This window comes from Macaca fascicularis, chromosome 2 (genome assembly GCF_037993035.2).
Source record: "Macaca fascicularis isolate 582-1 chromosome 2, T2T-MFA8v1.1".
Lineage (NCBI taxonomy): Eukaryota > Metazoa > Chordata > Mammalia > Primates > Cercopithecidae > Macaca > Macaca fascicularis.
In genome coordinates, this window is record NC_088376.1 from 156,924,523 (window position 1) to 156,950,848 (window position 26,326).

Here is a 26,326-nt window from a genome sequence, read left to right on the forward strand (position 1 = left end):
CATGGACGCCATCAGCATGACTTCTGCACAATGTTCACCTTTTCTCAAATTGGTTGCTGATGTTTAAAACTCAGGAGATTTCAGAAAACCTGCTGGATTTCTGGCTGCTCTTGGGCCATGAGACGCGGGGCCTCCTGTGCAGTGGGCCCTGGGACCAGGTCTCAGTGCAGTTTGTTGAGGCTCTGTCTGTTGGGGAGTGCAAGGTGAGCTGGGCATGGGAAGCAGCTGACTGAGAAGCAGTCTCCCCACCCTGAGGCGCAAGGGACCTGCGTGCTTAGGGGCTGCTCCCTGGGCAGGTGGGGAGGGGCTGCTAATTCTCCCTTGCAGCTGCCCTCTGAGTGGGAAGAGGACACTCAGGGTCACCAGAAGACACCCTTGAGAAGGCAGCCGAAGGTGCTGGCCACTGGCATCCAGGCCGTACAACTTCTGTCTTGTGCACTCTGTTCCCAGGGCCTGCAACAGCACCTGGCATAAGAAGGACTGAGTGTGGGATGCTTAAGCCTGAGCACCTTTCTGCATGCTCTGTCCCAGGTGGCCCCGGCTGGTGAGGAGCAGAGATGCCACAGGCCCAGTATGAAAACAAACCTTTTCCTTCTTCATTCATACAACATGACGCACCCCAGTCACCAAAGTATATGTGGGCTTTTTCCAGCAGCCAGCTTTTCAGCTGGGTGTCTCCTCCAGCTGGGTATCCCAGTCAGCTCAACTCTGATACCACCTGCTGGGGATGGCATGAGATCCCACAGGTTGAGGGCTTAGTCCCACAAGATCACCCCCTACTTCAGATGCTGCAAACACAGGTTGTGGTCTATGGACTGTGGTTTTGACCACTGTCTGGCTATAAACTGGGGTTTCCAGGGTTCATTTAATTTGCTACTGTGGCTCACAAAACTCAGAGAAACACTTTATTATTGATGTGTACTTGTTTCTTATAAAGGACATTACAAAGAATATAGACGAACAGCCAGATGGACGAGATGCCCAGGATGAGGTGTGGGGAAGATGCACAGAGCTTCTATCTTCTCTGGGCATGCCCCTCTCCAGGAATCTACCTGTGCTCAGCTGTTGGGAAGCTCTTCTGAACCCTGTCCTTTTAGGTTTTTAGGGAGGCTTCATGACCTACACGATTGACTAAATCATTGGCCTTTGGTGATCCACTCAACCTTCAGCTTCTCTCTCCTCCCCAAAGTCAGGGGGCTGCTGAAAGTTCCAACCCTCTAATCACAGGTTGGTTCCCTTGTCAACCAGCCCCCATCCTGAGGATATCAGGGATCTGCCATGAGTTCCCTCATTAGAACAAAAGGGCTCCGCTCCTGTCACCCAGGAAATTCCAACATATCTAGGAGCTCTGTGGCAGGAACCAGGGTCAAAGACCAAATGTTAGAACAAAAGATTCTCCTAGAGTTTCTATCTACCAGGGCCTCAGGAGCTTTGTCGCAGGAACAAGGAAGAGACCAAAGCCTGTTTCTTATTCTATCACGGTCTCACATCGCCCCCATTAAGGGCGCCCTCCCTGTGCCACAAAACAGCCAGCGTGGATGGGAGGGTGCTAGGGCCAGACCTCTGGGTCCTCAGGGCTCCAGTCTGAGCTCCCCCTATGACTGGCTGTGTAACCCTGGGCAAGTCCCATCCTTCTCTCCACCTGTTTCTTCATCCTTAAAATGGGGGCAATGAAACTCTCAGGGCTGACCCACAGGATGCTCTCAGAGGAGCAAACACTCAGAAGGCAGCTGAGTGGGCCCTGCACTGGGGCTTGCCTAAGGGCACTCTGCCCCCTTACAGCCAAGCAGTCCATCGCCACCCACTTGTGTGGACAGGACATGGCCAAAGGCCACAGGGCTGGTCAGGCTCTGCACCGGGTACACCCAGGTGTGTCGCTTCCCCAGGACTGCTGGAATTCAACTTCGGCCACTTCTTGGCTGTGTGAGGGAGACCTGGGCCTTGGTTTCTCCATCAGTACTATAGGGCTCATAAAGAGTGTTTTCTGGCAGAGTTGTTAACAGATTTGGGGATGAGGGTCATCCCTCAGGCAGGTCTTTCAAAAAGAGCTTTGGGAAGTGGTACAGAGGTGTGCCCTCCAGCGGGAGTCAAGGAGGGCATACCTGCTGCTGGGGGCTCCCGCTCCACCTGTCACCCCACCCCCCAGCAGGAGGTAGCAGGAGGAGGGGATCTACACTCTATGCCCAGTTCAGTGTCACATGGCTCCCCATCTCCTCATCATCAACATCAAATGTTTGGTATGGTGCCCTGAGGGCTGCCACAGCGCACCCCAGTATTAGAGACCCTCCCACCCCCTAAAGCTGTCCTGGATAGCACAGCCCTCCTGGAAGGGGAAGTGGGCCCAGCCCCCATCCCCATCGTGAAGCCTGCCCTCCCACAGAGCACTGCCCTCCCCAGGTCAGCACTGCAAGTGCCCTGCCTGAGGCCAGTGACCCTCCGACCTGCACATGACTCCCTGCACAGGCCAGGCACCCAATGAGGGACTGGAGGAGGTGGCCCTGTGGCTGGAGGTCCCCGCCCTGCTGGGCCTTATATGCCAGTTTCTTCCTAGTCTCCCCACAGTGCTGGCCTCTACCTCCATCTCAGCTACACATGTCCAGCCTCCAGGCGCTGTGCTCTGGCCTGCCCCTGCGGCCCCTCCCAGAGAACCGGGGACGCCAGGCTGGGGTGCCCCATGCCCCAGTCAGGACCCCCGGCCTCAGCCTTGCGGAGAAACAGGTAAGCAGTGGGCCTGTGCTCCTGAGGCCTTGGCCTCTAGGCATCCTTCAGGTGGTCCATAGTGAGCACCCAGGCTTCCTGCCCTCTTGGTGGGAGCTGCTCAGCCGCCCACCCTGGACTCCAGAGGCTCTAGCTGGTGCGGGTGCAATGCATGGTGGACTCTGTCTCTTGGGTGCAGCCGCCCTTGGGTGCAGGATCACTGTGCCTGTTTACAGATGAGGACCCTGAGGCTCAAGGTCAGCAGCTGGTCAGTGGTGGCACTGTGGCCACCTCCAGTGGGAGGAGGCCCTGGGCGGGTGTGAAGTGTCCCACACCCAGCACCGGGTCTGCCCCAGCACGCAGAACATTTGCACACAGGTCAGCTCTTGTTTTCATTTGCAAATGTCCCTTCCCCAAATCTCCAGAGAACTTTCAGCTGCATGGCTGAACCCTGTAGCCGGCAGGCGGGTGCCAAGGAAAGATGGGCTAAGGCCAGTATCCCCTCACCTAACAGCAAAGCAGGCCAGGGATGGTGCATGCTTGCCAGCGACACCCTGTCTGGGAACCTCCCTTTTGTCATTTGTAAGCTTAAGATGAAAATGGTGACACCAGAGGATTGTGGAGAAGAGTAAATGAAATAAAGTGGGTGACATGGTTATATAGGCTTTCCTCCTGCTTTTTACTGGAAACTACTCAAGAATTTCAGAAACAGTAGAGAAGTGGAAACTGCAAACAAGCATAAAGATTAAAAGAGGAATCCTACCTCCCCAGAAAAAGACAGCTGCCCTTTGCACCAGAGCCCCCTGGACTTTCCTGGAGCCACTCACAGAGGCCTAACAGGACGCAGTGGGGACAGTAGGGGTCGCTCAGCGGGGAGCTGGCGCTGGGGAAGGGGAAAAGGGGAAGCAGGTTGGTGGGGTGGGAGGGGAGGGGAGTTGGGGGGCTAGGAGGATGCTGGAGATCCTTGTGGGAGTATGGCACTGGGGGCAGGTGGAGCGGGCGCTGGAGGGAAAAGGAAATGGGGGAGGGGCCAGCAGGGTAGGGTAGGTGGTGGGCACTGGGGGGAGGGGGGAGGTAGGGGTTGGGAGGAGGGTAGGTGGTGGGTGGTGGGGGTGGGGGGAGAGTAGGTGGTGGGTGCTGGGGTGGGGGTAGGGTAGGTGGTGGGTGCTGGGGGTAGGAGGAGGGTAGGTGGTGGGGGTTGGGGGTGGGGTGAAGGCAGGTGGTGGATGCTTGGGTAATGAGGGGGTGGGTAGGTGGTGGGCACTGGGGAGTGGAGGGAGGGTAGGTGGTGGGTGGTGGGGGTAAGTGGGGGTGGGAGGAGGATAGGTGGTGGTTGCTGGGGTTGGGAGGAGGGTAGGTGGTGGGTGGTGGGGGTGGGGGGAGGGTAGGTGGTGGGTGGTGGGGGTGGGGGTGGGAGGAGGATAGGTGGTGGTTGCTGGGGTTGGGAGGAGGGTAGGTGGTGGGTGGTGGGGGGAGTGTAGGTGGTGGGTGGTGGGGGTGGGTGGTGGGTAGGTGGTGGTTGCTGGGGTTGAGAGGAGGGTAGGTGGTGGGTGGTGGGGGTGGGGGGAGGGTAGGTGGTGGTTGCTGGGGGTGGGTGGTGGGTAGGTGGTGGGTGAGTGGTGGGTGGTGGGGGTGGGAGGAGGGTAGGTGGTGGTTGCTGGGGTTGGGAGGAGGGTAGGTGGTGGGTGGTGGGATGAGGGAGGGTGGGTGGTGGGGGTGGGGGGAGGGGAGGTGGTGGGTGATGGGATGGGGGAGGGTAGGTGGTGAGTGCTGGGGAATGGGAGGAGGGTAGGTGGTGGGTGGTGGGGGTGGGGAAGGGTAGGTGGTGGGTGCTGGGGAGTGGGGGGAGGGTAGGTGGTGGGTGCTGGGGTGGGAGGAGGGTAGGTGGTGGGTGATGGGATTGGGGAGGGTAGGTGGTGGGCACTGGGGGTCAGGGGACGGTAGGTGGTGGGTGCTGGGGAGTTGGGAGGATAGGTGGTGGGTGCTGGGAGTTGTGGGAAGGATAGGTGGTGGGTGCTGGGGTGATGGGGGGTGGGTCGGTGGTAGGCGCTGGGGGACAGGAGGAGGGTAGATGGCAGGCGCTGGGGTACAAGGGAGGGTAGGTATGGACATTGGGGGCGGAGAGGGTAGGTATCGGGTACTCGGGGGCAGGGGGAGGGTAGTTGGTGGGTGTTGGTGGTGGGAGAGGGTAGGTGGTGGGTGCTGGGAGATGGGGAGAGGGTAGGTGTTGGGCACTGGGGGCCAGGGGAGGGTAGTGTCAGATGCTGGGGAGGCGGGTAAGTGGTGGGTCCTGGAGTGGGGCAGGTAGGTGGTGGGTACTCAGGAGCAGATTGCAAGCAGGTGGTCCTGACCCTTTGCTCCCCTTGGCCCATCTCCCGGTTGTCCAGGTGTTGTTAATGTTTCTTCCCCTTGGTCACCTCCCTGCTGGGCACCAATGCCTCGACCTTCACCCTGGAGCTCGGGGAGGGCCCTGTGGCCTGCACATCCCCTGCAGCGCCCTGTAGCTGTGATCAGCTCCACGTGGCTGTGATTAGCTCCCGGGGTGTCTTGTGTTGGGAGAAGCTGGCTCCAGGTGGAGGAGTGGCCACCTGGGCTTTGCTGGGTTATGTCCCTCTTTGCTTGAAGGTCAGGAAGCCCTTGGAGTAGGAGCGGGTGCAGGTCTGAGGGCTATGGGTGGCTCCCTGAGTCCTGTGGCTTGCCTTCTATTTTTTATTTAAATGTGTTTCGTTGATCTTTAACATACGTATTTGAAGACAATTTTATGAGATAAGAAGTCGAATGTATAAAAGTGTAAATTCCCCAGTTCACCTTCTGAAGTCACTGTAGCCTTTTATTTATTTATTTATTTATTTATTTATTGGCATTTGTAAGCTGAAGATAAAAACAATGACACCAGGGGATTGTGGAGGAGACCAAATGAAATAAAGTAGGTGACACGGTTATACAGACTTTCCTCCTACCCTTTCTTTACTGAAAACTACTCAAGAATTTCAGAAACACATTCTATGCATCTATGCGGTGCGGAAGACGTCTGTGAACCCTCTTAAAAATACAAGCAGAAGCGTCTATACACGTTAGGTTTTTTTCAGGTTGCTCTTTCTTGGTGCATTTAGAGGGTCCCGTCTTTGAATGGCTGCGTAGTGTTTCATGCTTTGGATGAACTAACGTGTGCGTCATTCTTTGCTCATCTTTAACAGAGCTCTGCGACTGGAGCGGGGCCTTCCTTTGCCAAGTTAATCAGGACACTCTCAGCATGCGCCTGACACAGCTCTTACCATGCACAGGGAAACTTCAGTCACACAACTGAAGCAGTTCCCATGTTAGAAATGTCCTCAGTACCTCCTGCCATGTGCAGTTTGTGCTGGTGACCTTTCCCCCAAATCCACCCCACCCACAGCGCCTGTGCCGGGCATCCAATAGCAGATCCGAAGATGGCCGGCGTCTGTGTCCCCATCACTACCCATTGTACTCCCCTCCTGAACTTCTTGAGGGCAGAACTCCACCGGGTTCATTTCCAGGTCTCCAGTGACAGCAGCAGATGTTTGCTGAATGAATGAGTTGCACTCGGAGCCCTAACAAACATCCCATCAGATTTCAACTGGCAGGAGGAACTTGAGAGGACTCCTTGGAAGAGGTGGCTATGGCAGCTTGGGCAAGGTTCTTAGCCTGGGAAGGAAGAAAGGCCATTTGGAGACAAGGGGAGGCGGTGTGCACAAATGTGGAGACGGAGCTATCTGAGGTGTGTCAGAGTGAAGGAGGTTCTTTGCTGGCCGGGGCTTGGTGTTGAGCTTGGAGAGCCAGACCCAGCCGGCTGATGGAGGACTCTAAATTCCAGGAACAGCATGGCCTTATCAAATGGGTAATAGGGAGCCCATGAAGGTTTCTGAAAAGGGGCATACCTGCTGCTTAACTATGCCCCCCACAGAGTGTAAAGGCTTCTATGGAGGTCCCAGAGGAGTGGGGAGGGCAGAGGCCCAGCTGGAAGAAAAAACGGGCAGCATGGTGGCCCACAAGTGTGGGAGATGACAGTTTTGACAACCAGACACTCACACACACTTCAGTGTGCCAGGGGCTGTTCTAAGTACCTCAATTCATTGAGTCTGTAAGGCAGTCCTCTGAGGGAGATACTGTTATTATGCCCACTTTACAGATGGGGAAAGAGCAGTCAGAGATTGGCAGTGGGCATGTGCCATATGGTAGGCCTGTGCCACAGCAGCCTTGCAGAGCCACTGCAGCCCATGCAACCCAGAGTGCTGTCTGCACCCAGGAAGTCTGGCTGCAGCTCCTGGCTCTCAACGCAGCCTCAGCGTAGAGCTGGTGGGGACCCTGATGAAGCCTGCGCTAGGGGGGTGCAGGAACAAGAGCGACTCAGATGAAGCCAAGCCATTTGGATAGTGGCCATGATTTCTGGCAGAAATAGTGACAGTCAGAAACTTTCATGTGGGTGAGGTTTAAAAGTGAGCTACTGCCCCACAAGCTGACTGCCAGGTTAGAATGAAAGTAAGTCCTAGGCTGAAGGACACACACACATCCTGCTCTGTGAGCTGAACAACGTTGCAGGCTGGCATCCTTTCATTTCGGTGCTCAGCCACCATGCAGGACAAGCGTGTGCCTGGCACAGGTGCCCCGATGCCCGAGGCAGGGTTCTGTTACTGCCTGTATTAGCTTCCCACGTCTGATGTAATAAATCGCCACAAGTGTAGTGGCTTAAAACAACACATATTTATTCTCCTACAGTTCCAGAGGTCCGGTCACGTGACCTGTGTGAGCCCCCATGGTCTTGTTTGAATGCTGAGTGCTGCCTCCTGTCTGAGGCATGGAGGATGACATCCAGGCCAGTGAGAGTGAGCCTTTCTTCCCCACTGAAAAGAATATTTATTGCATGCCTATTAGGTAACTCTAGATACAGGGGATGAAGTATTCAGCAAAAAATAGAAGACAACTTTCATGAACTAAATAAAAACATGAAATTGCAGATTAAAAGGCAGTTTATCCTGGAAAGAAAAAAAAAACCTTGATATAGAATAATCAACACAAAGACATATCTAGGCCAAATTACTGAATTTCAGCAAGAAAGAAAAATTCAATGGTTAGCAAATGGAAATTTTATACAAGGGGAAAATGTGGCAGACAGAGCTTTGGGGCTGTATTTCGGATTTGGAAAAAGGGCACAAGTTTGTGCTTCATTTCAGAACAGATTGAGCTTCTTACACATTTCACCTTTAAGAATGGCCAAGTCATTTCCATCAACTGACACGATTTTAAATTCACTAATTTTCACAGAACCTTTGTTGTACTTTTTGAGCTATGTAATTACCTGAACAATGTTTCTAATGCATTTGACGCAACTGATTATGAAAGAGGTCCTCCTTGTCTAGCATATGAGTAAAATGTCTCGGCAAGCCCCAGGGCTGAGGCTGGCACTGCCTTTAGAATGGCGAGGACAGTGGTCTCAGGTTGCAGCTACCGCCTACCAGCAGGCTGCGAAATCAGTTGAGGAAGTGCAGCAGTACTGATTTGAAAGTGAAATGAAAGCAGCTAGAAGAGGATGGATGTATTAGAACCCATGTGGGAAGGCTGAGTCTTGTTCTTGTTGCATGGAGTATAGGTGTATGTATCTGGGTAGCCATAGGAATTGCTTCCCGTGGCTCACAATCAAAAGAGTTCGTGTGTGTGTGTAAATATATGTTGCTTTTGACAGCTTTTTCTTGTATGCGCTTGCACTTGCACAGGGTACTTAAGGCTATGTGGGGTCTACTCTCCCCGCTGGAGCCTCTGCATCCTACACCATAGCCACAAGCCTCGGGCAGGCCCCTCTCTGGTCCCTGCCTGGGGGTAAGCAGCACCATCCCCAGAACAGGAGTGGTTCACCATAAGCAAGAAGAGAGAGGGATCAGTCTGCCTTCATGAAAGGGGCAGGAGGGGGCAATCAGGGAAGGCTTTCTGCGGAAGGTGACACTGTAGATGGGCCTGGGGTGAGAACAGACGGTCTCTGGGTGGGCAACAGGCTTCTAAGTGGAGCAAAGGCAAATCCATTTGGGAGGAGGATGGCCCATCACCAGGCCTCAGAACACTGGGCCTGGACTCCCAGCCCCCACTGCCTCTCTGCTCTCCTACCCCAGCTGGCGCTGAGGAATGCCCTGCGCTACTTCCCCGCGGATGTCCAGGAGCTGCTGGCCCCAGAGTTTGCCCAGGAGCTGCAACTGTACGGGCACATCTACATGTACCGGTTTTGCCCCGACATTGAAATGAGGTCAGCCTTGTGGGCGCAGCTTCAGAGGGACCCAGAGGGGCAGGCAGCTCCCACAAGGGACTGTGCTGGGGGCCAGGAACAACGGGAGAGCGGGCAGTGAGGGGGAAACCCAGTCTGTCCAGACTAGGAGGCAGGGGAGAGAAGATTCGGTGTTGTCGTCTCGGGAGCTGGAGCCCAGTGCTGGCTGCAGCCCCTGAGCCTGCCAGAAGATGGGGGCAGCTTCTCAGGACTCTCAGGCCCGGCCCATCTGTCCTAAGCAGCCAGTCCTGTGCAATTCTGGAGCCAAATTGTACACAAAACCTCTTTTTAAAACCATGGCTTTTTGTTCTGCCAGAGGGCAGGGAGAGCTTTGGGGAGCTGTGGCAGTGACTTCAAATACCTCACGATCTCAATGAGGGTCTCAAACCGCAGTGCACAGCACCCCTGGAGGCCTTGTGGGAACACGGGCTGCCAGGCCTTACCCCAACTTCAGACCCAGCAGTTCTGGGGTGGGGCTTCGAGTCTGCATATCTGCAGTTACTGTTCTTGGAGGTGCCAGCGGCCCAGGCTTGCCTTGAGTCATCCCAGGGTTGTTCCCTTTAAAGTAGGAGCCACGTTCCTCACTCCAGCCAGTGCCTCCGGGCCTGGCACCTGCTGGAGAATTGGTGCCCAAAAGTGTTTGTTGAATTAGTGAAAGAACAAATGAATAAACTCTGCTTACCCAGAGGGAGAGGCTTCTGGAGAGCAGTCGTCAGTTCTGCTTTGCCAGCAGCTGTCTGCCAGGTGGAGTGTGCCAAGTAGGGAGGGAGAGCAGGGTGGGTTGGGGCCTGAACGCCACCTCCCTCAGCCCTAGTGGCTCTGGAGCCCCACTGTATGTTCCTAGCTAGTTCTGCAGGCCCCGGGTCCGGCTATCCTTGCCTGAGCAGCCAGGGGCTGGGCGGGGCCAGGCTAGATGCTGTGCTTTGGCGGGAAGGGCAGACTGGCGGTTGGGCTTTCCCTTGCAGGGCCTACCCGGTTGAGCAGTACCCCTGCCAGACAAAAGCGGCCGCCGCCATCATGCATATGATCATGAACAACCTGGATCCCGCCGTGGCCCAGGTAATAGCCAGGGAAACCGAGGCCCAGCACTGTCCAGCAGAAACAGAACGCGAGACACACACATCATGCTTTCAAGCTCTTAATTTTGAGATAATTATAGATTCACAGGAAGTTGCAAAGCTAGTAAGAGAGGTCCCTGGCCCTTCCCTCGGCCTCCCCCAGTGGTTGCATCCGTGGCTGTAGTACAGCCTCAAAACCAGGACGTCACTGTGGCTGCAGTGGACGCACGTCCAATTTTAAATGTTCTAGCAGCCATATGAAAAAGTAAAAATAAACAAATTTACACTATATTTTATTCATCCTGATATATCAAAAATATTTTTTTACTTTTTACTTTTTTGTTGTTTTTTTTTTTTTTTAGAGAGACAGGGTCTCACTCTGTGGCCCAGGCTGGAGTATAGTGACTTGATCTTGGCTCACTGCAGCCTTAACTTCCGGGGCTCCAGCGTTCCTCCCACCTCAGCCTCCCAGGTAGCTGGGACTACAGGCACCCGCCACCACCCCCAGCTCCGAAATATTATTATTTTAATATGTAATCTATATAAACATTATTAATGAGATATTTTACATTGTTTTTCATCCTGAGACTTTGAAATCAGGGTGTATCTATGCAAGGAGCAGAGTGAAAAGCCATGCATGGCTGGTGGCCACCATATTGGGTAGCATGGATCTGGCCCCTTACGCCTGTCTTGGGCACCCTAAGCCAGTCTACAGAGCAGCTGCCCACATTTGAGAATGGAATGTCTCTGGGGTGTGTCCCTGCATTCCTTGGGGGAGATATGTTGCCAGAATGTGACCACTTCGCCTAGTAGGTGGGAACGCCCTAAACCCTGGCCCTGGCCCCAGGCCCTGGTCACAGATCAACCCTGCCTTTGACCCCAGGCTGAGTTCCCACTGTGACCCCAGACCCAGATCCGCCCCTAACCCCAAGCTGAGCCCTTGCTCCAGTCGCAGCCGGGGCCGGTGTTCTTGCAGATGTGTCCGTCTCTGGGCCTCACCCTTCTGGCTTCTCTCCTTGCCCCATTGGGCCCCCAGGGGATGGGGGCCCTTTCTCTCCTTGCCTGCGACTCCATAGGCCCTTCCCAGGCCTTCATCTCAGATGACCCTGTGTCTTCCTCAGTTTCCCCAGGAGCTGGTGACCTACGGAGGAAATGGGCAGGTGTTCAGCAACTGGGCTCAGGTACTGCGCACCGTGTGACCTCACCCCCATCCCGGCCTTTCCCCGAGTCTGGTCCTCTGGCCTAGGAGCTTACAGACCCATGGCTCAGGATGCAGGCCTCTGCCTCCCTGGTGCCTGAGGCTCCAGCACTGTAGACTGTGTGGGGAAATTTCAGGTTATAGGAATGGGCGAGGTGGTGTTGAGGGAGGCACCAGGGCCACTGGAGTGCAATGGAGACCTGGGGACCTGCGGGAGCTGTCTAGGCGTGGACGGTGGTGTGGGGCTGGGCGTGGGGTGCTGCTTCCACTGACAGAATCCCCACGCTCTGCTCCTCCCCCAGTTCTGGCTGACCATGTTCTACTTGTCGAAGATGACAGAGGAGCAGACTTTGGTCATGTACAGCGGGCACCCGCTCGGCCTCTTCCCCAGCAGCTGCAGCGCCCCCCGGCTCGTCATCACCAATGGGATGGTGGGTCCTCAGCAGCAGGCACAGCACCTGCCCAGGGCTCCAAAGAGAGGGTGCTGATGCCAGAAAGAAAGCCCAGTGCCCCAACGCTGTGCATCACCCCCGGGCTCTGTGCTCGCCCTCCAAGACCTCAGCCCCTCTGTCTGCCCCCATCCTCTTCTCCAGGTCATTCCCAACTACTCCTCCCGGATGGAGTATGAGAAGCTCTTTGCCTTGGGGGTTACAATGTAAGTCGCTATTTCAGTCTATTTACAGTGTTTCCCTGTTAGCCATGGGTCATTATAAAGCAAAATGGTGATATTAAATACAAGTTTGGAAAGACATAGTCACAGAACTGTAGCATAATTGATTTTATTTTTATGTATTCCCTAGTAGTTTTATATATATGCTTACAAATCTTATATCCTTGAATGCAAGAGACCCTACAATTTTAGATCCTGCCTTTTCCCACATTTTATTATGAACAATTTCAAACATACAGAAAATTGACCGAATTTACAGTGAATACCACCGAATTTTTGTGATGAATGTGCTACTTACCATACTCACTTTATCATGTGGCTGTCTATCTGTCCCTCTGCCTATCCATTCATTCGACTTGCTTTTTGGGGTTTTTTTGTGTGTGTGTGCATCTCAAAGTCAATTGTAAATATTACTGACTGGAAGTCAATATTTGTTTACAGTTATTTTTTCTTTGGAGGTGAAACTTGCATGTAATGAGATGCCACATCTTATATGCACCACATTTCGGGTTCTGACAAAGTGTGCATCTGTGCAACCAAAACCATTAGGCACAGAATGCTGCCAGTGCCCCAGAGAAGTCTCTCAGGCCCCCTCTCAGGGAATGAAAGCTTTTCATTTGTTACAGAGGGAAGGCAAACGATTTCTTTTTCTTTCCTTTTTTTTCTTTTTCCTTTTTTTTTTTTTTTTTTTTTTTGAGACGGAGTTTCGCTCTTATTGCCCAGGCTGGAGTGCAGTGGTGCGATCTCGGCTCACTGCAACCTCTGCCTCCTGGGTTCAAGTGATTCTCCTGGCTCAGCCTCCCAAGTAGCTGGGATTACAGGCATGTGCCACCACACCCAGCTACTTTCTTCTATTTTCAGTAGAGATGGGGTTTCACCATGTTGGCCAGGCTGATCTCGAACTGCTGACCTCAGGTGATCCGCCCACCTCAGCCTCCCAAATTGCTGGAATTACAGGCATGAGCCACAGCAGCTGTCAATGCAAAGTATTTCATCAAGCATTATAAATGGAGCTACAATGAAAAGGAGATCCCTCTACATCCTAGATTCTGCAGTTGACAGTGTCTCCTGTGTTCTTCCAAACACTTTCTATGCAAGTGGACTTGGCAATTTAGGTGGTTAGACCATTGGGGCCGGCCTCTGTGCCTTGCCTTTCCCACCTTCACAAGAGAGCTAGGAGATTGCTGTATTTCAGGAAGCAGATCTCATGTATTCTTCCTTTACCTACAATGTCCAATTGCACTAATTTATTTAACCCTCTTGCCTCCCAAACTGGCTTGCTTCCATGGCACAGTGCAGGGCCCTGACCCTCTCTGCCATGTGGTGTTTCATGGGTCACATAGGCTGCCACTCACTTCTCTTGTCTTCAGTGGAGGGGCATCTCAGCAGCTTCAGGTCTTGGCCCCTGCATGTAAAGTTGCAGTGAACATCCTTGTGTGTGTCTCTGCCTGACATAAGCATGTAGTGTGGGCATGCTGTGCACGTCCAGCTGGAGTCCATACGGCCAAATATTCCCCAAAGCAATTCTTCACCAATTACACTACAGTTCTTAACAGAACAAAATCTGCTTGTAAAACATCTGGGAGGCGAGACGGGACAACGGTGTCCATAGCCTTCTTGTGTTGTCTGTGCTCTCTCTATATATTTTATGTAAAGGAGAATATATTAATGCCTCTTGGGTAAATACTAATTTTCAGCCTCCTAAAGGGAGTGACTGGGAGGACCTGGGCCTGGCACTGGCTGAGCCCTGGGCCTGGCTTCTCTCCCTGTGGTCAGGTACGGCCAGATGACAGCAGGTAGCTACTGCTACATCGGTCCCCAGGGAATCGTCCACGGCACTGTGGTGAGAGATGGGGCCATGCCTGGCTGTGGGCGTCTCAGCATGGGGGGTGGAGGGGGCGGGCTGCAAGTGGGCAGTGATCCCCTACCTTTTCTCCCTGCAGCTCACCGTGTTGAATGCTGCGCGTCGGTACCTGGGCATCGAGGACTTGGCTGGGAAGGTCTTTGTCACCTCTGGGCTCGGTGGAATGAGTGGGGCTCAGGCCAAGGCTGCGGTCATCGTGGGGTGCATCGGTGTGATAGCAGAGGTGAGCTGGGGGGCTCCTAGCCTTCGCTCCTGCCTGCCTCCCTTCCTCCCTCCCTCCCTCCTTCCTCCAGGATCGCTTACACTACAGACCCCCTCTTCTCATCCTCCCTTGCCCAGCCCACCCTTGCCTCCTCCGCAAAGCCCCACTGGACCTCACTGGGTGGGTTCCCATGGTAACGTAAGCTTCCTGCCTTCAAAGTGCCCATCACTCTGCATGGGTAATGCCTGTCGGCTGCCCTCCCACAAAACTCTGACCATCTATTTATGGGTGTAGCTTTCCTGTATCCCACCGCATCCCTGGAATACAGATGGGAGGGAATGAATGTGTGTGAATAAATGAACTCATAGACTCCCCACCTTGAACAGGTGGGGAGGCAGACAGGTCACCCTCCATAGAGGTGAGTACAGGCAGCTTTCCCTCAGTGGCCCCCATCTTAGTTATTTGAGTTTCTATAAAGGAACACCTGAGGCTAATTTATAAAGAAACGAGGTTTGTTTGACTCAGTTCTGCAGGCTGTACAGGAAGCATGGTGCCCACATCTGCTTCTGTTGAGGTCTTCGAAAGCTTCCACTCATGGTGGAAGGTGAAGGGAGTCTGGTGGGTCACACAGCGAGAGAGGGAGAGCAGGGAGAGGAGAGGGAGGTGCTGGACCTTTTAAACAACCAGCTCTTGTAGGAACAAACAGAGCAAGAACTCAGTCATTACTGCAAGGACTGCACCAAGCCATTCATGAGGAAGCTGCCCCATGACCCAAACACCCCCCACCAGGCCCCACCTCCAACACCAGAGATCAAATTTTAACATGAGGTTTGGGGGACAAATATATCCCAACTATAGCAGGCTCTCATCTTTCTTTGGTGGGTGCCAAAGAGAGGAAGGGAAGTAGGAAGTGGAGGAGGCAAGAAGCCTTGAGGCTAGGCTTGGCGATAGGTGCCAGTGGAATTTGCACTCAGTTGATGCCAAACCTACATCATACATACCTGTGCTTGTTAGGAGTGCACTGAGCTGCAGGTAACAGGAAACCTACCTACAGCGGCTTGTATAAATAGGGTTTTATTTTTCTCATGTAACCAACAGTGTTGGCATTGGTTTGGCAGCTCAATGATGCTAATATCTCTAGATTTCCTTGGGATTCCCTTGTAGAAACAATTGCTGCCCCCACCCCAGCCATCCTATCCATGTTCAAGACAGGAAGAGGTGAGAAGGGAAGTGGCTGCTACAACTCTATTTTATCAGGAAAGTCATGTCTCCAAACCCCTTCTTTTATCTCATTGGTTAGTCTTAGATGAAATCGATGTTCTTATCTGCAAGGGAGGATGGAGATAGTGGACAGGTCCTTGTGATTAGCTTGGACGTAGATTATCTCCTGGGGCTGAACTGTGTCACCCTGAACCCCTACCTGGGTTCTGCTGATAAGGGAGGTGGGAGAAGGAATAAATAGAGGGAGGGCAGCTTGTGGTGTCTTCCCTGAGACTGTGTTATAGAAAAGCAAGGGACCTACGGGAGATGTTGCCTTCCTAGTTGAGGATGATACACTTAGGGAAGATTTGTAACTGGGTGTCCCCATGTCTCATGGCCCCAGGTGGATAAAGCAGCCCTTGAGAAACGCCACAAGCAGGGCTGGCTGATGGAAGTGACTGACAGCTTGGACCGCTGCATCCAGAGGCTCAGGTACAGTTCCAAGCTTAACTTCAGACACCTGACACCTGACACATGGCAGCAGGAGACCACAAGAGGACCCCCAGGGGGCAGCCTGGTAGGGCCTGCTTAATGCCCGACAGCTGGCCACATGTGGGCACCACACATACATGCACATGTACATATACATGCACACATGCGCGCACATGCACACAAGGGCTGACCCGCGGGTGGTGATAGGGCAGAAGCCTCTGGAAGGGCCTCCAACATTCCGTCATTGCCGGCATGGAGGCAGCCACTGGGCTGCGGGCTTGGTGCTCAGACAGTTGGCTCTGACGGGCTTTGGGCAGACTTCTTGGGGCTCCCATGCTCCGCCCTGGTTCTGCGAAGCACGTGTCTTCTTTTCCCTGCTGTATGGGCTCGCAGAACCGGCCTGGCCCGTGATAGGGGCTGCCCTGTGCTGTTGCAGTGGCGAGCCTGCGAGGCGTGCACTCCCTCCCTGTGCTCCAGGGCAGAGCTTCGCCCGTGGTGCTGAGGGGTGGTCAGTGGGTGTCTCTGCCTCACCCCCAGGCAAAGTCTTCAGAAGTATTTCAGTGGGACGGTGGGAAGACTGCCCTGGGGGCTCCTGCTTGGATGCCACTTTTGAAGCATCCTCTCAATTAATTTACTGTGCAGAGCAGAGTCCTGTTACAGGAAGACACATTGGTGCACTGGTTGCCGACCTGGCTTCGAGTAGAATCTCCACAGGGGCTTAAAAGCTGTTTCTGGTGAAAATGTAAACAAAATTTGAGAAATGATGCAGTGAGCTATTTTGACCTAGATCATCCTAAAATACCAATCCAACCACATTGCACCCTCTTTAGAACTCTCAGATAATTTTTCGTCAATGATAGAAGAAATTCTACACTCCAGGTGTGCTGTGAGGAGCTTCCCCGACCTAACTCCCATCCCTATTCAGGCTGTTTAGCATCCTGACTGTGTGCATGTACACACACACACACATAAACATACACACAAAACACATGCACATACATGTAGCCACACAGACACACATACATACATAAAGACACATAAACACACATACACACATACACAGAGAACACAGCACACACATGCACACATGGTTGCACACACAGCACACACATGCACACATGGTTGCACACACAAACACACAACACATGCATGCAGATAAATACACAGACACATAACACAATAACACACAAGACACACATAAACATACACACACAGATGCACACATAAACATAGACACACAACACATGCATGCACACACAGGCACACACAGAGTGCACACATGCACACACATAAACGCACACATACACACACATAAACACAGACGCAGGCATACACACATGCACACACAAACACAAACAAGTATAAACACATAACACCTACACAAACATACAGACACAACACACACATGGATACACACAAACATGCATAAACACACAATACATACGCACACACATGCACATACAACACACAATGCACATACATATAAATAAACACACAAACACATAACACACATACACAACACACACACATGTAAACACATACAAACATGCATGTAACAAACACAGAAACATATACACATAACAACACACATGCACACATGTATAAACGTATGCAGAAACACACAGCACATATAACACAAACACATAAACATACAGGTGCACACAAACACACACACATAAACACACAGACACATGCACACACCATAAACACACACAGACACACAAAAACACGTACATGCCCACAACGTATATTCTCACACACATGCATACACATATGCATATACACGCATATATACATATATATGTACACATGCATGCACATCCACACATGAACACACACACATATACATACATCAAAATCAGTTTAAGGAACTGCTTCAAGCAACCTGCCTGCCACACTTCTGCAGCCCCTGGGCTGGGGAAGACCCCTGGGAATGGAGTGAGCTCCTGAGCTCCCAGGAGCTCACAGTTCCCACAGGGTCCTTCAACTGGGATTGCAACAAGTCCCGGGTTGGGCGGGCCTCCCTGCTGCCCTGGGACTGTGTGTCCTTTCCTACCTTGTCGACCTTGCACCCCTGGGGGAGGGGAGGTGCCCGGCTCCCTCGGGCTTCTCCAGGCCACTCCCGGTGAGCATTCAATCTGCTCTCTCATGGGGGCCACACCACCTTCCCTGCATATTGCTGCTTTTTGACACTTCTACTACCTGCAAGTCCTGTTCAAATCTTCTGTTCCCCAAAATATGCTTTGATTTTTCTTGTCCTATTTTTCCGAATAATTTTGGGAATCATCTTTAGTGAATCCTGCGACTCTGGGGCCACCTTGATGGGTTCTGTAATGATCCCTGTGGAGGTCCCACATCGATAACCTGAATTCCATGGATCGCCCAGGCAGTTTTGCCACTGCCATGTGGGTTTTCTGATCTGGTCTGGGTTTTCCCTTTATAGTTTTGTGTCCTGAACAAAAGTCGGGGTCCTGCAGGCATGCTTCATGGCCCAGCCCCATGGTCCCCACGCTTGCACATGATACCTCTTGTGGCCTCCTGGGTCTGCCCCTGTGTGCAGCTGGGGTGCAGGTGTGTCCGGGGCACCTATGCATAGGTGCGGGGGGCACCTGTTCTGCTCTTGTGTCCTTCCAGGGAAGCGAGGAAAAGAAAGGAGGTGCTTAGCCTTGGTTACCATGGCAACGTGGTGGCGCTTTGGTGAGTGGGGGTTGGGAGTTGATAGCCAGCTTGAGACCCCCTGATCTCAAGATCAGGCCCCCCTGAGCAAAGACCCCAATGCTGACCAGGAGCTGCTGGGACACAAAGCTTCGAGCCTCAGTTCAGTGCCACCCTTGTTGGCCCACACCCTTACCCAAGCTTGGGGCGGCCGTCCCTGCTCTGCCCACAGCTTTCCCGTAGGTTCTCTTTCCAGGGGAAAGCAGGGTCTGGCTCAGACTGTGCCTGCTGGATTTGTGAGTGGGAAAATGTGCTACGGTCCCCGCCCGGCTGGCCCCAGACTCTGGGCCCAGGCTGTGTGTGGCTTGCACTGACCACCCCATGGCTTCCCCAGGGAGCGCCTGGTCCACGAATTGGACACGACGGGGGAGTGCTTGGTGGACCTGGGGTCAGATCAGACATCCTGCCACAACCCGTTCAATGGCGGCTACTACCCCGTGCAGCTCAGCTTCACGGAGGCCCAGAGCCTCATGGCCTCCAACCCTGCTGTGTTCAAGGACCTGGTCCAGGAAAGGTGCTACTCGGGATTGGGGGTGGCAGAAGCATTTGACCTGGGCAGACCACCTTGTCCTGCTCTGGCCACCACCTGGTTCTCCAGCAACCAGCTGTGTGGCCTTGGCAAGACATTAACCTCGCTGAGCCTCTGCCTCCACTCATCAGATGGAGTCATGACACACTTACCTCTCAGCAGTGCAGGGGGACAAGCTAGAGTGACATTTGTCGAATGCCCAGTGTAGTCCAGCATGGCCCGAGTAGATGCTGGGGTGTGAGACCTTTCTGGGGCATCTGTTTTTCACCAGGGCCTGATGGGGTTGGGGACCAGGAAATGCTTGTTTAGGGAGCTGCCAACTGGGCCTTGAAGGGTGCAGAGGTTCCAAACAGATGACAGGGGCAGGGGCATTCCCGGTGGGTGGGGCCAACCCGAGGAGCAGGGGCAGTCCAGGCAGTAGGGCTGGAAGTTGGCGGGCAGCATGGCAGGCGGTGCTGTGTGTGCCATGTGGGGGCGGCCCCAGGGCCTCGCAGCAGTGGTGCTGACCCATGGCTTGTTGCAGCCTGAGGAGGCAAGTCTCAGCCATCAACAGGTTGGCCAAGGAGAAGTTCTTCTTCTGGGACTATGGCAACGCCTTCCTCTTGGAGGCCCAGAGAGCAGGTAGGAGGGAGGAGGAGGGAGGGGCCACAGCCTCTTGGGCCAGTGCCTCTGGCTCCCACCTCACTCGGAGGCTCAGCCATGGGTGGCCCAGCTAATCCCCACCGAGGCTTCACTGTGCCTCTGCCAGGCCTTCTGGATGCTGGCCCTGCCAGGTGGCTCAGCCTCTCTGGGCCTCAGTTTCTCCACGTGCTTTAGGAACATAAAGTCCCATAAGAAGAGCAGGTACAAGACTCAGGTGCAAGCTCCAGTCCCAGAACTGCAGCTTTCCTTTACTGTGATGGAAACTTCCTTCCGTAAAATGGGCAATTCTTTGACGGGGCATGAGGTTGAAAAGCCACAGTGTCCACAGTGGGAAGTCCCCCAACCCTGTCCACCTCCCTGCAGGTGGCGGGTTGTGGCGCGCTGGAGGCTGAAGCGGCATCCATGGCAAGCACATGCATCCTGCGCTCGGCCACATAGATGGCGGCATGCCGGCCACGGCTGCCCCTGCTTTTCTCTTCTTTCACTTGAAAAAGACCTCGCGGGTCCTTCCCCAGCCTCCCACTGGGCCCTGTGTTTAAGTTGCCATCTAGGGTGGCCGTGGGTGTCCTGCCTTGGGCGGTGACTGTCCAGGCTCTGCCCACAGGAGCGGATGTGGAGAAGAAAGGTGCTGGCAGGACAGAGTTCCGCTACCCTTCCTACGTGCAGCACATCATGGGGTGAGTGACGGGCAGCTGCCACATCTAGTGTGCTCAGTGCTGCCCCTGCCCCCTTCAGGGTCTGGGTCCTGGGTATTTAGGTTGGAGAAGCCTCAGCCTCTGACTGCCCCTGAGGTCATGCGCTGAGACCTCCACACCGCCCCAAAGTGGCCAGGCTCCGTTCGTGGGTTTTCCACCACAGACAGGCAGGTGAGGAGGAAATCCAGACGAGAGACACCTCCTGCAGGGCCTCAGCGAGAACAGGGGGCTGCCGGCCCTAGAGGCCGAGGCCACTTCCTGGCAAACACCTGCCCCTGAATGGTGCGTCTTCACAGGCCGTCATGGGTGTGTCTTCACAGGCCCTTGTGGGCAGCTGATGGCTGGATCATGAAGCCCAGCACCTGCTGTGGCCCTGGGGGTCGTGGGCCTCTCTGGCCATGGGGGGCAGGTCTGGGGAAGGCCAGCAGCCCAGGACAAGCAGGGCATGAGGGCAGGAGCCAGAGAGGAGCCTGCATGAGGCTGAGAAACCTGGGCTTTCTGCTGTGGGCGGGAGGGGCCACATGACTTTTGGAAGATGTGCCAGTCCTCAGTGGGTGCCACGTGGGACCGGAGAGAGATGGAGGTGTGAAAGGCAAATGCCACTCACCGTCAGGCTCACTGTGGGGTGCAGAGGCAGGAGGGGCTGAGCACTGGCAGCCGGCACTCTCCAGAGAGGGAGGGCTGCCCAGGAGGAGGCGCCCCCTGGCCCAGCAAGTGCAGAAGCCCAGGGAGGGCCCAGGCCACAGCATCCTCCCCCCAGGACAGCCCTGCCTGGGAAGATAAGCTCACCTAGGCCGAATTCCCCAAGACCACCGCCGCAGGGTGACTCTCCTCTCAATGTGACTGTCACTTTTAGGTGACAGATTTTCTTGTCATCTGTAACAGCAATTGGGGACATTTCTGTTTGCCCAGGTCCCGGCTCCTTGTTCCTGTGGCTAGAGATGGTACAAACAGGAGGCAGGGATGGAGGCCTGGGGGCACCGGGACACAGAGAGGGGACAGGGAGGCCCCTGGAACTTTCTGTCCAATGGCAGCTTAGGGGGTTCCACACCCCAATTCTGGACACTGAGCCCTCCTCCCTGGTGTGCTCACACCTGCACCCCTCCCCCGCCCAAGCCAGTGGGCCCAGGGTGAGGAGGCATCTGTGCTTGCAGGGACATATTCTCCCAGGGATTTGGACCTTTCCGCTGGGTCTGCACATCAGGGGACCCCCAGGACCTGGCGGTCACCGACGAACTGGCCACATCTGTGCTGGAGGAAGCCATCGCTAATGGAGGTGATGCTGTTGGTGGGGGTGCCCATGGGTGGGTGGCCCCCAAAGCTCCTGCCTCCATAGCGACAAGCTTCCATAGCAGGCCCACCTAGCTAATTCTGGGAGGGAACCTGGGTGCAGATGACTTTGTGAGTCTGGTGGGTGCTCAGCTGGCAACACAAAGGGACTCAAAGAAACTTGAGTGAGTTGCAAAGATCCTGGTCCCCAAGTGTCATTCTCAGTCATGGAGGCACAGTTCCCACCACCAAGCCTCTGCCCTCCAGAGCTGTCCTGGGCTCTGCCAGTGAGGACCTCTGACTGTGAGTGACAGAAAGCCCTTCAAAGTGGGTGAAACAGGATGGTCCAGGGCTAGGGTTGCCAGGCAGCAGTGGCAGGGGCCAGGGTTGCTGGGCAGCGCTCAGCACGCCACAGTTCCTCTCAGACCCAGCCTCCCCCTCCACGTGGCCAGGGCAGTGCTGACAGCAGTGCTTCTAGTTCCTTCTTGCTGCCTTCTGTGATGAAGCTGCCTCCACAAGCTCCCGCCAGCCTTCCACGCCTGCCAGGTCCACAAGGGTCTCCTCTGCATCAGGGTCCCCCATGTTCATCCTGGGTTTTGCTGATGCTGAGTGTTGGTTCTGCCAGAGGGTTGTGCTCCTTTGTTCTTTTTGAGTGGGTCTGACATTGTTATTTCGTGGTTGTTTTATGACACTTCCCCCGTTGTTGCAGTTCTTACCCTGGTCTCTCTGCATCTTTCCTGCAGGTTGGGTGGCTTTTCTGTGTGGGTCACCAGCCTCTGCTGTGTGCTTCACATCTCTAGGGCCCGCACCCACCCTGCTGCCTGCCAGGTTCAGTGGGCTGAGCAGGGGTCCAGGTTACACAGACGCAGGGCAGGAGAGCCAGGCAGAGGGGACAGGTGGTCACCTGTGGAGGAGGAGGTGGGCAGCGGCCCAGGCAGGAGGGCAGGGGAAGCAGGAGCCTTCTCCTGGGGGTCTGGTCAGATGTCTCCTGGGCTTCCCTGGTGTGAGAACAGCAGGCAGCCAGTGGGGAACGACCAGCCCTCCAGAAAGAAGCCCTGAGCTGCTGCACCCGCGAGGACCCTGGTGTAAAGACTCCAGGCCTGGCTGGTTTCCAGGCATGCTGACCTAGCTCCACGTGCCTGCAGTGCACACCCTGCAGCATCTCCACCAGGCAGATACTCGTCAACAGCTGTGAAGTCACAGGAGTGAGGGATTTCTATTACCTTCATTTTTAGTATAATTTGGTAAAAGTGTGAACTTATTTAAAATTTTAATGATATTTGTGTTAACCACTGGCTCACACAATTTCTGGAAAATTACCAATCTGCTTTCACGAGGTGGTCAGGCAGGCTCCCGTGCCCCCTCACACACACACATCCTCCGTGAGCTTGGCCAACTAGCTCCTACATAGGCCAAGTTTATTTCCACCTCAGGGCCTTTGTGCTGGCTGTTCCCTCTGCCTGGAATGCTGTTCCCTCAGAGCTTCCTTGTCCGGTTCCTTCCCAGCCTTTAGACTCAGCTTGACGGCCACTTCCTCAGAGAGCTCTCACACCCACCACCCTGGGGGCCCCTCACCACGGTCCTGTGTTCCTCACAGCCCACAGTGGTCTTTGTTCCTGGTGCCTTGCTCAGTGCTGGTGTACAGTAGGCACTGAATAGCTATTTGTGGAGGGGACCGAGTGCATCAGGCAGTGGGTTGCACGGCTGTGCATTAATTCATGGGACCATTGGCACTGCTGGCCCCCAAGTTCAGAAAGGCAGGGGTGGGGTGGGGTGGGCTCCCTCGCCTTGTGTCCTGGCTCAGTGGTGGGCTCAGGGCAGGGTCTATGCTGAGCTGAGCAGCCTGCCTGAGGGCGGGTCTGTGCCCCTGGAGGGTCTCTGATGCCTGCTCTCCTCTCCCTTGCAGTGAAGGCGTCTGTGAAGCTGCAATACATGGACAACATCCGCTGGATCCGGGAGGCCGCCAGGCACCGGCTGGTGAGGGCCCAGGCCAGGGGGAGGCTGGGGTGGCTGTGCTGTCAGGAGACTGCCAAAGGTGAGGTGCTGCCAATGGGCGCTCAGCCTGGTCCACGGCCTCCAGCTTGCCAAGCCCTGAGAGGGTGCACACACCAGATCCCGTGTGACTGTTTGTGCCAGCCCCATGGTGGCCACACTGGGAGGGGAAGCAGCCCAAGGGGCTGCTGGAGAAAGAAGCCCAGGGCCATTAAAGGGTGGCTTGGGAGAGGACATGGAGAATTTGGAACCCTTGTGCACTGTTGGTGAAATGGTGCAGCCACATGGAAAACAAGAGGAAGCGTCTGCAAAAAAAATCAAAAATAGAATTACCCTGTGACCTAGCAATTCCACTTCTGGATGTGTAGCCCAAAGAATTGGAAGGAAGGACTCAGAGAGATACTTGCACGCCCATGTTCGCAGCAGCACTATTCACAATGGCTAAGCTGTGGAAACCACCCAGGTGTTCACTGATGGATGAAGGGATAAACAAAGTGTGGGTGACCATGAGATGGAATATCTCACACAGAAGGGAGTGTTGACACACGCTACAACATTGATGAACCTGGAGGACACCATGCTAAGTGAAAAACCCAGTCACAAAAGGACAAACACCGCATGGTTCCCTGTCTATGAGGTCCCTAGAGCAGTCAAATTGATAGAGGCAGAAAGCAGAATGGTGGATGCCAGGGGTTGGAGGATGAGGAATGGGGAGATGGATGGGGCAATGGTTTTACATTATGAATCAACTTAATGCCACTAAACGGTGTACTTAGAAATGGTTAAGATGGTACATTTTATGTAATGTATGTTTTATAATTTAAAACCTAGAGGGGGAAGTGGCCTGGGGCTCTGGGGCAGTGACCAGAGTTGGGCAGGTCATTCTTCATCCCGTTACTCAACAAATAGAGGCAGCCCGGCAGAGGAAGGAGTTTGGGCTCTAGAGCCAGGGTGCCTGGACCTGAGCAGCCTCCCATATCCTCAACCGTGTAACCTGGGGTGAGTAGCTCAGCCTCTCTGAGCACCACACCCTCATCTGCAAAGTGGAGACGGCAGTGGCAGTGTTTGGAGCAGGCCCCTGTGGCCCTGCTTGTACAAGTGGTGCATTGTGGGGCTGAGTTGACAGATGTGTCTTGCCCAGTTTCTGCTGGGTGTGTGTTCCGGAAAGCACCAGCAGGGAGGAGTGGGTGGAGCTGCCTCACACAGAGTGGCCAGGGAAGGGGTCCAACATGTGCGTCCAGGTCTACATGCAGAAAGGGTGGCAACCACGTGACAATTGGGTGAGGCAGAGGGACCAGCCTATGCACAGGCCCCACGGTGGCAGCAGGCTGGGTGTACTGAGGACAAAATGGAAAAAAAAAAATGTGGGCATTTTGTTCATTCACCTTTGGCCATGGACCGTGTCTGAACTAGTGGGTCTTAGCCCAGGAGTCCCAGGGCCAGGAGGCGCCTGCCCCCGTCCTGGGCTGTCTCATCTGTGCGCAATGGTTTGCATTTGTATCCAGCCTCAGAGCCCCTATGCCAACAGCATCTCTGTGGCAGTGAGGATTCAGAGATGCCAAGGCCAAGACTTGGAGGCTGAAGCTGCGGGGTCAATGCAGAGATGGGGTGGAGAAGAGAGGGGGATAGCCTGAGAGGATGCCAGCATGGCTGAGAAGGGGCCTCGGGCAGTGCCAGAGTTGAGGGTGTAAGGGGTGGAGCTGCAGCTGGAGCTGCCAGCAGGGTGCGTCTGCTTTGACTTAAAGCTCTCTAGCGATTGTGTGCCTCCTAATACTTACTGTTGTTTCTCTTCTGAACGGGGGCTGCAGAAGGTTGCCTTTAAAAATTTTTTGATTTCTTTTCTTTTAATGTACACTCTTGACAAAGTGGGCAATCCTATGTCAGTTCCTCGCCAATTTTTTTCTGGATCCAAAAAAATCTGAAAATCTCTGCAGTGCCGATTCACACAAGTAGCTTTTCCGAAAAGGATTTGAGGCAGCTGGTGTGAGTAGAATAAGGCTGTTCTCTAGGAACCCATGAGGGAGGAAGAAGCAGCTAGACTCACTGTCCCAGCCAAAGCTGAGCGCGCAGCCAGGTGCCCAGCTGCCTCTGTGGCCCGGACTTGCCGCCTTTTACCGGCTCTGCCGCCTTTTAACTGGCTCCTGGTCGAGCTCGCCAGCAGCTGGGGCAGACACCTGCATCTTCTTTGGAGAAACTAGGGTTTCTCAGCCTCAGCGTACTGACATCTGGGGCTGGATAAATTTTCTTTAATTATGGTAAATTATACATAAACATAAAATTTACCATCTTAACCATCTTTGCCATTTTTGGGCCTGCAGTGCAGTGGCTTCAAGCATATTCACACTGCTGTGCAGCCATCACCACCATCCATCTCAGAGCTTTTTCATCTTCCCAAACCAAAACTCTGTCCCCATTAAACACTAACTCCCCATTCTGCTCCCACAGACCCTGGCACTCAACAACCTCATATAAGCGAGATCAGAAGTGTTTGTCCTTTTGTCCATCCATATTATGGCATGGGTCGGAATTTCCTTCCTTTTAAAGCTGAATCACATTCCACTGTACGGACAGACCACGTTTGGTTCATCCGTGCACCGCGCTGGACACCCAGGTCGCCTCCATCTCTCGACTATTGTCATGCTGCTGTGAACATGTGTGTGCACGTATCTCTTGGAGTCATTTGGGGCTTCTTCTTCATCATGGGGGCCGTTGTACAGTGTTTAGCAGCATCCGTACCCATGCCAGCAGCACCCAAAAATGTCTTCAGTCATTGCCAAATGTCATCTGGCTTGAGGACCGCAGAGCTACATAGCAACTCATTTCATGCGCTAA

At 54.2% G+C, this 26,326-nt stretch overlaps 1 protein-coding gene across 4 annotated transcripts in view; it reads left to right on the top strand.

The window, feature by feature from the left end:
* Positions 1–2,538: 2,538 nt before the first annotated feature.
* UROC1 (urocanate hydratase 1) overlaps positions 2,539–26,326 on the top strand; it is a 35,163-nt gene continuing 11,375 nt past the window's right edge. For 2 of the 4 annotated variants that reach the window (XM_005547903.4, XM_005547904.4), the window contains exons 1-15: positions 2,539–2,718; positions 8,820–8,950; positions 9,934–10,027; positions 11,148–11,207; positions 11,527–11,655; positions 11,818–11,879; positions 13,671–13,737; positions 13,838–13,981; positions 15,564–15,652; positions 18,287–18,349; positions 18,702–18,881; positions 19,420–19,517; positions 20,143–20,215; positions 21,388–21,509; positions 23,409–23,479. In XM_005547903.4, coding sequence (XP_005547960.3) covers positions 2,593–2,718; positions 8,820–8,950; positions 9,934–10,027; positions 11,148–11,207; positions 11,527–11,655; positions 11,818–11,879; positions 13,671–13,737; positions 13,838–13,981; positions 15,564–15,652; positions 18,287–18,349; positions 18,702–18,881; positions 19,420–19,517; positions 20,143–20,215; positions 21,388–21,509; positions 23,409–23,479 — 1,509 coding nt within the window. In that variant the 5' untranslated portion in view covers positions 2,539–2,592. Of the gene's footprint in view, positions 2,719–8,819; positions 8,951–9,933; positions 10,028–11,147; positions 11,208–11,526; positions 11,656–11,817; positions 11,880–13,670; positions 13,738–13,837; positions 13,982–15,563; positions 15,653–17,629; positions 17,778–18,248; positions 18,350–18,701; positions 18,882–19,419; positions 19,518–20,142; positions 20,216–21,387; positions 21,510–23,408; positions 23,480–26,326 lie in introns of all 4 variants that reach the window. The other 2 variants (XM_005547902.4, XM_065539106.1) reach the window with 2 other exon arrangements.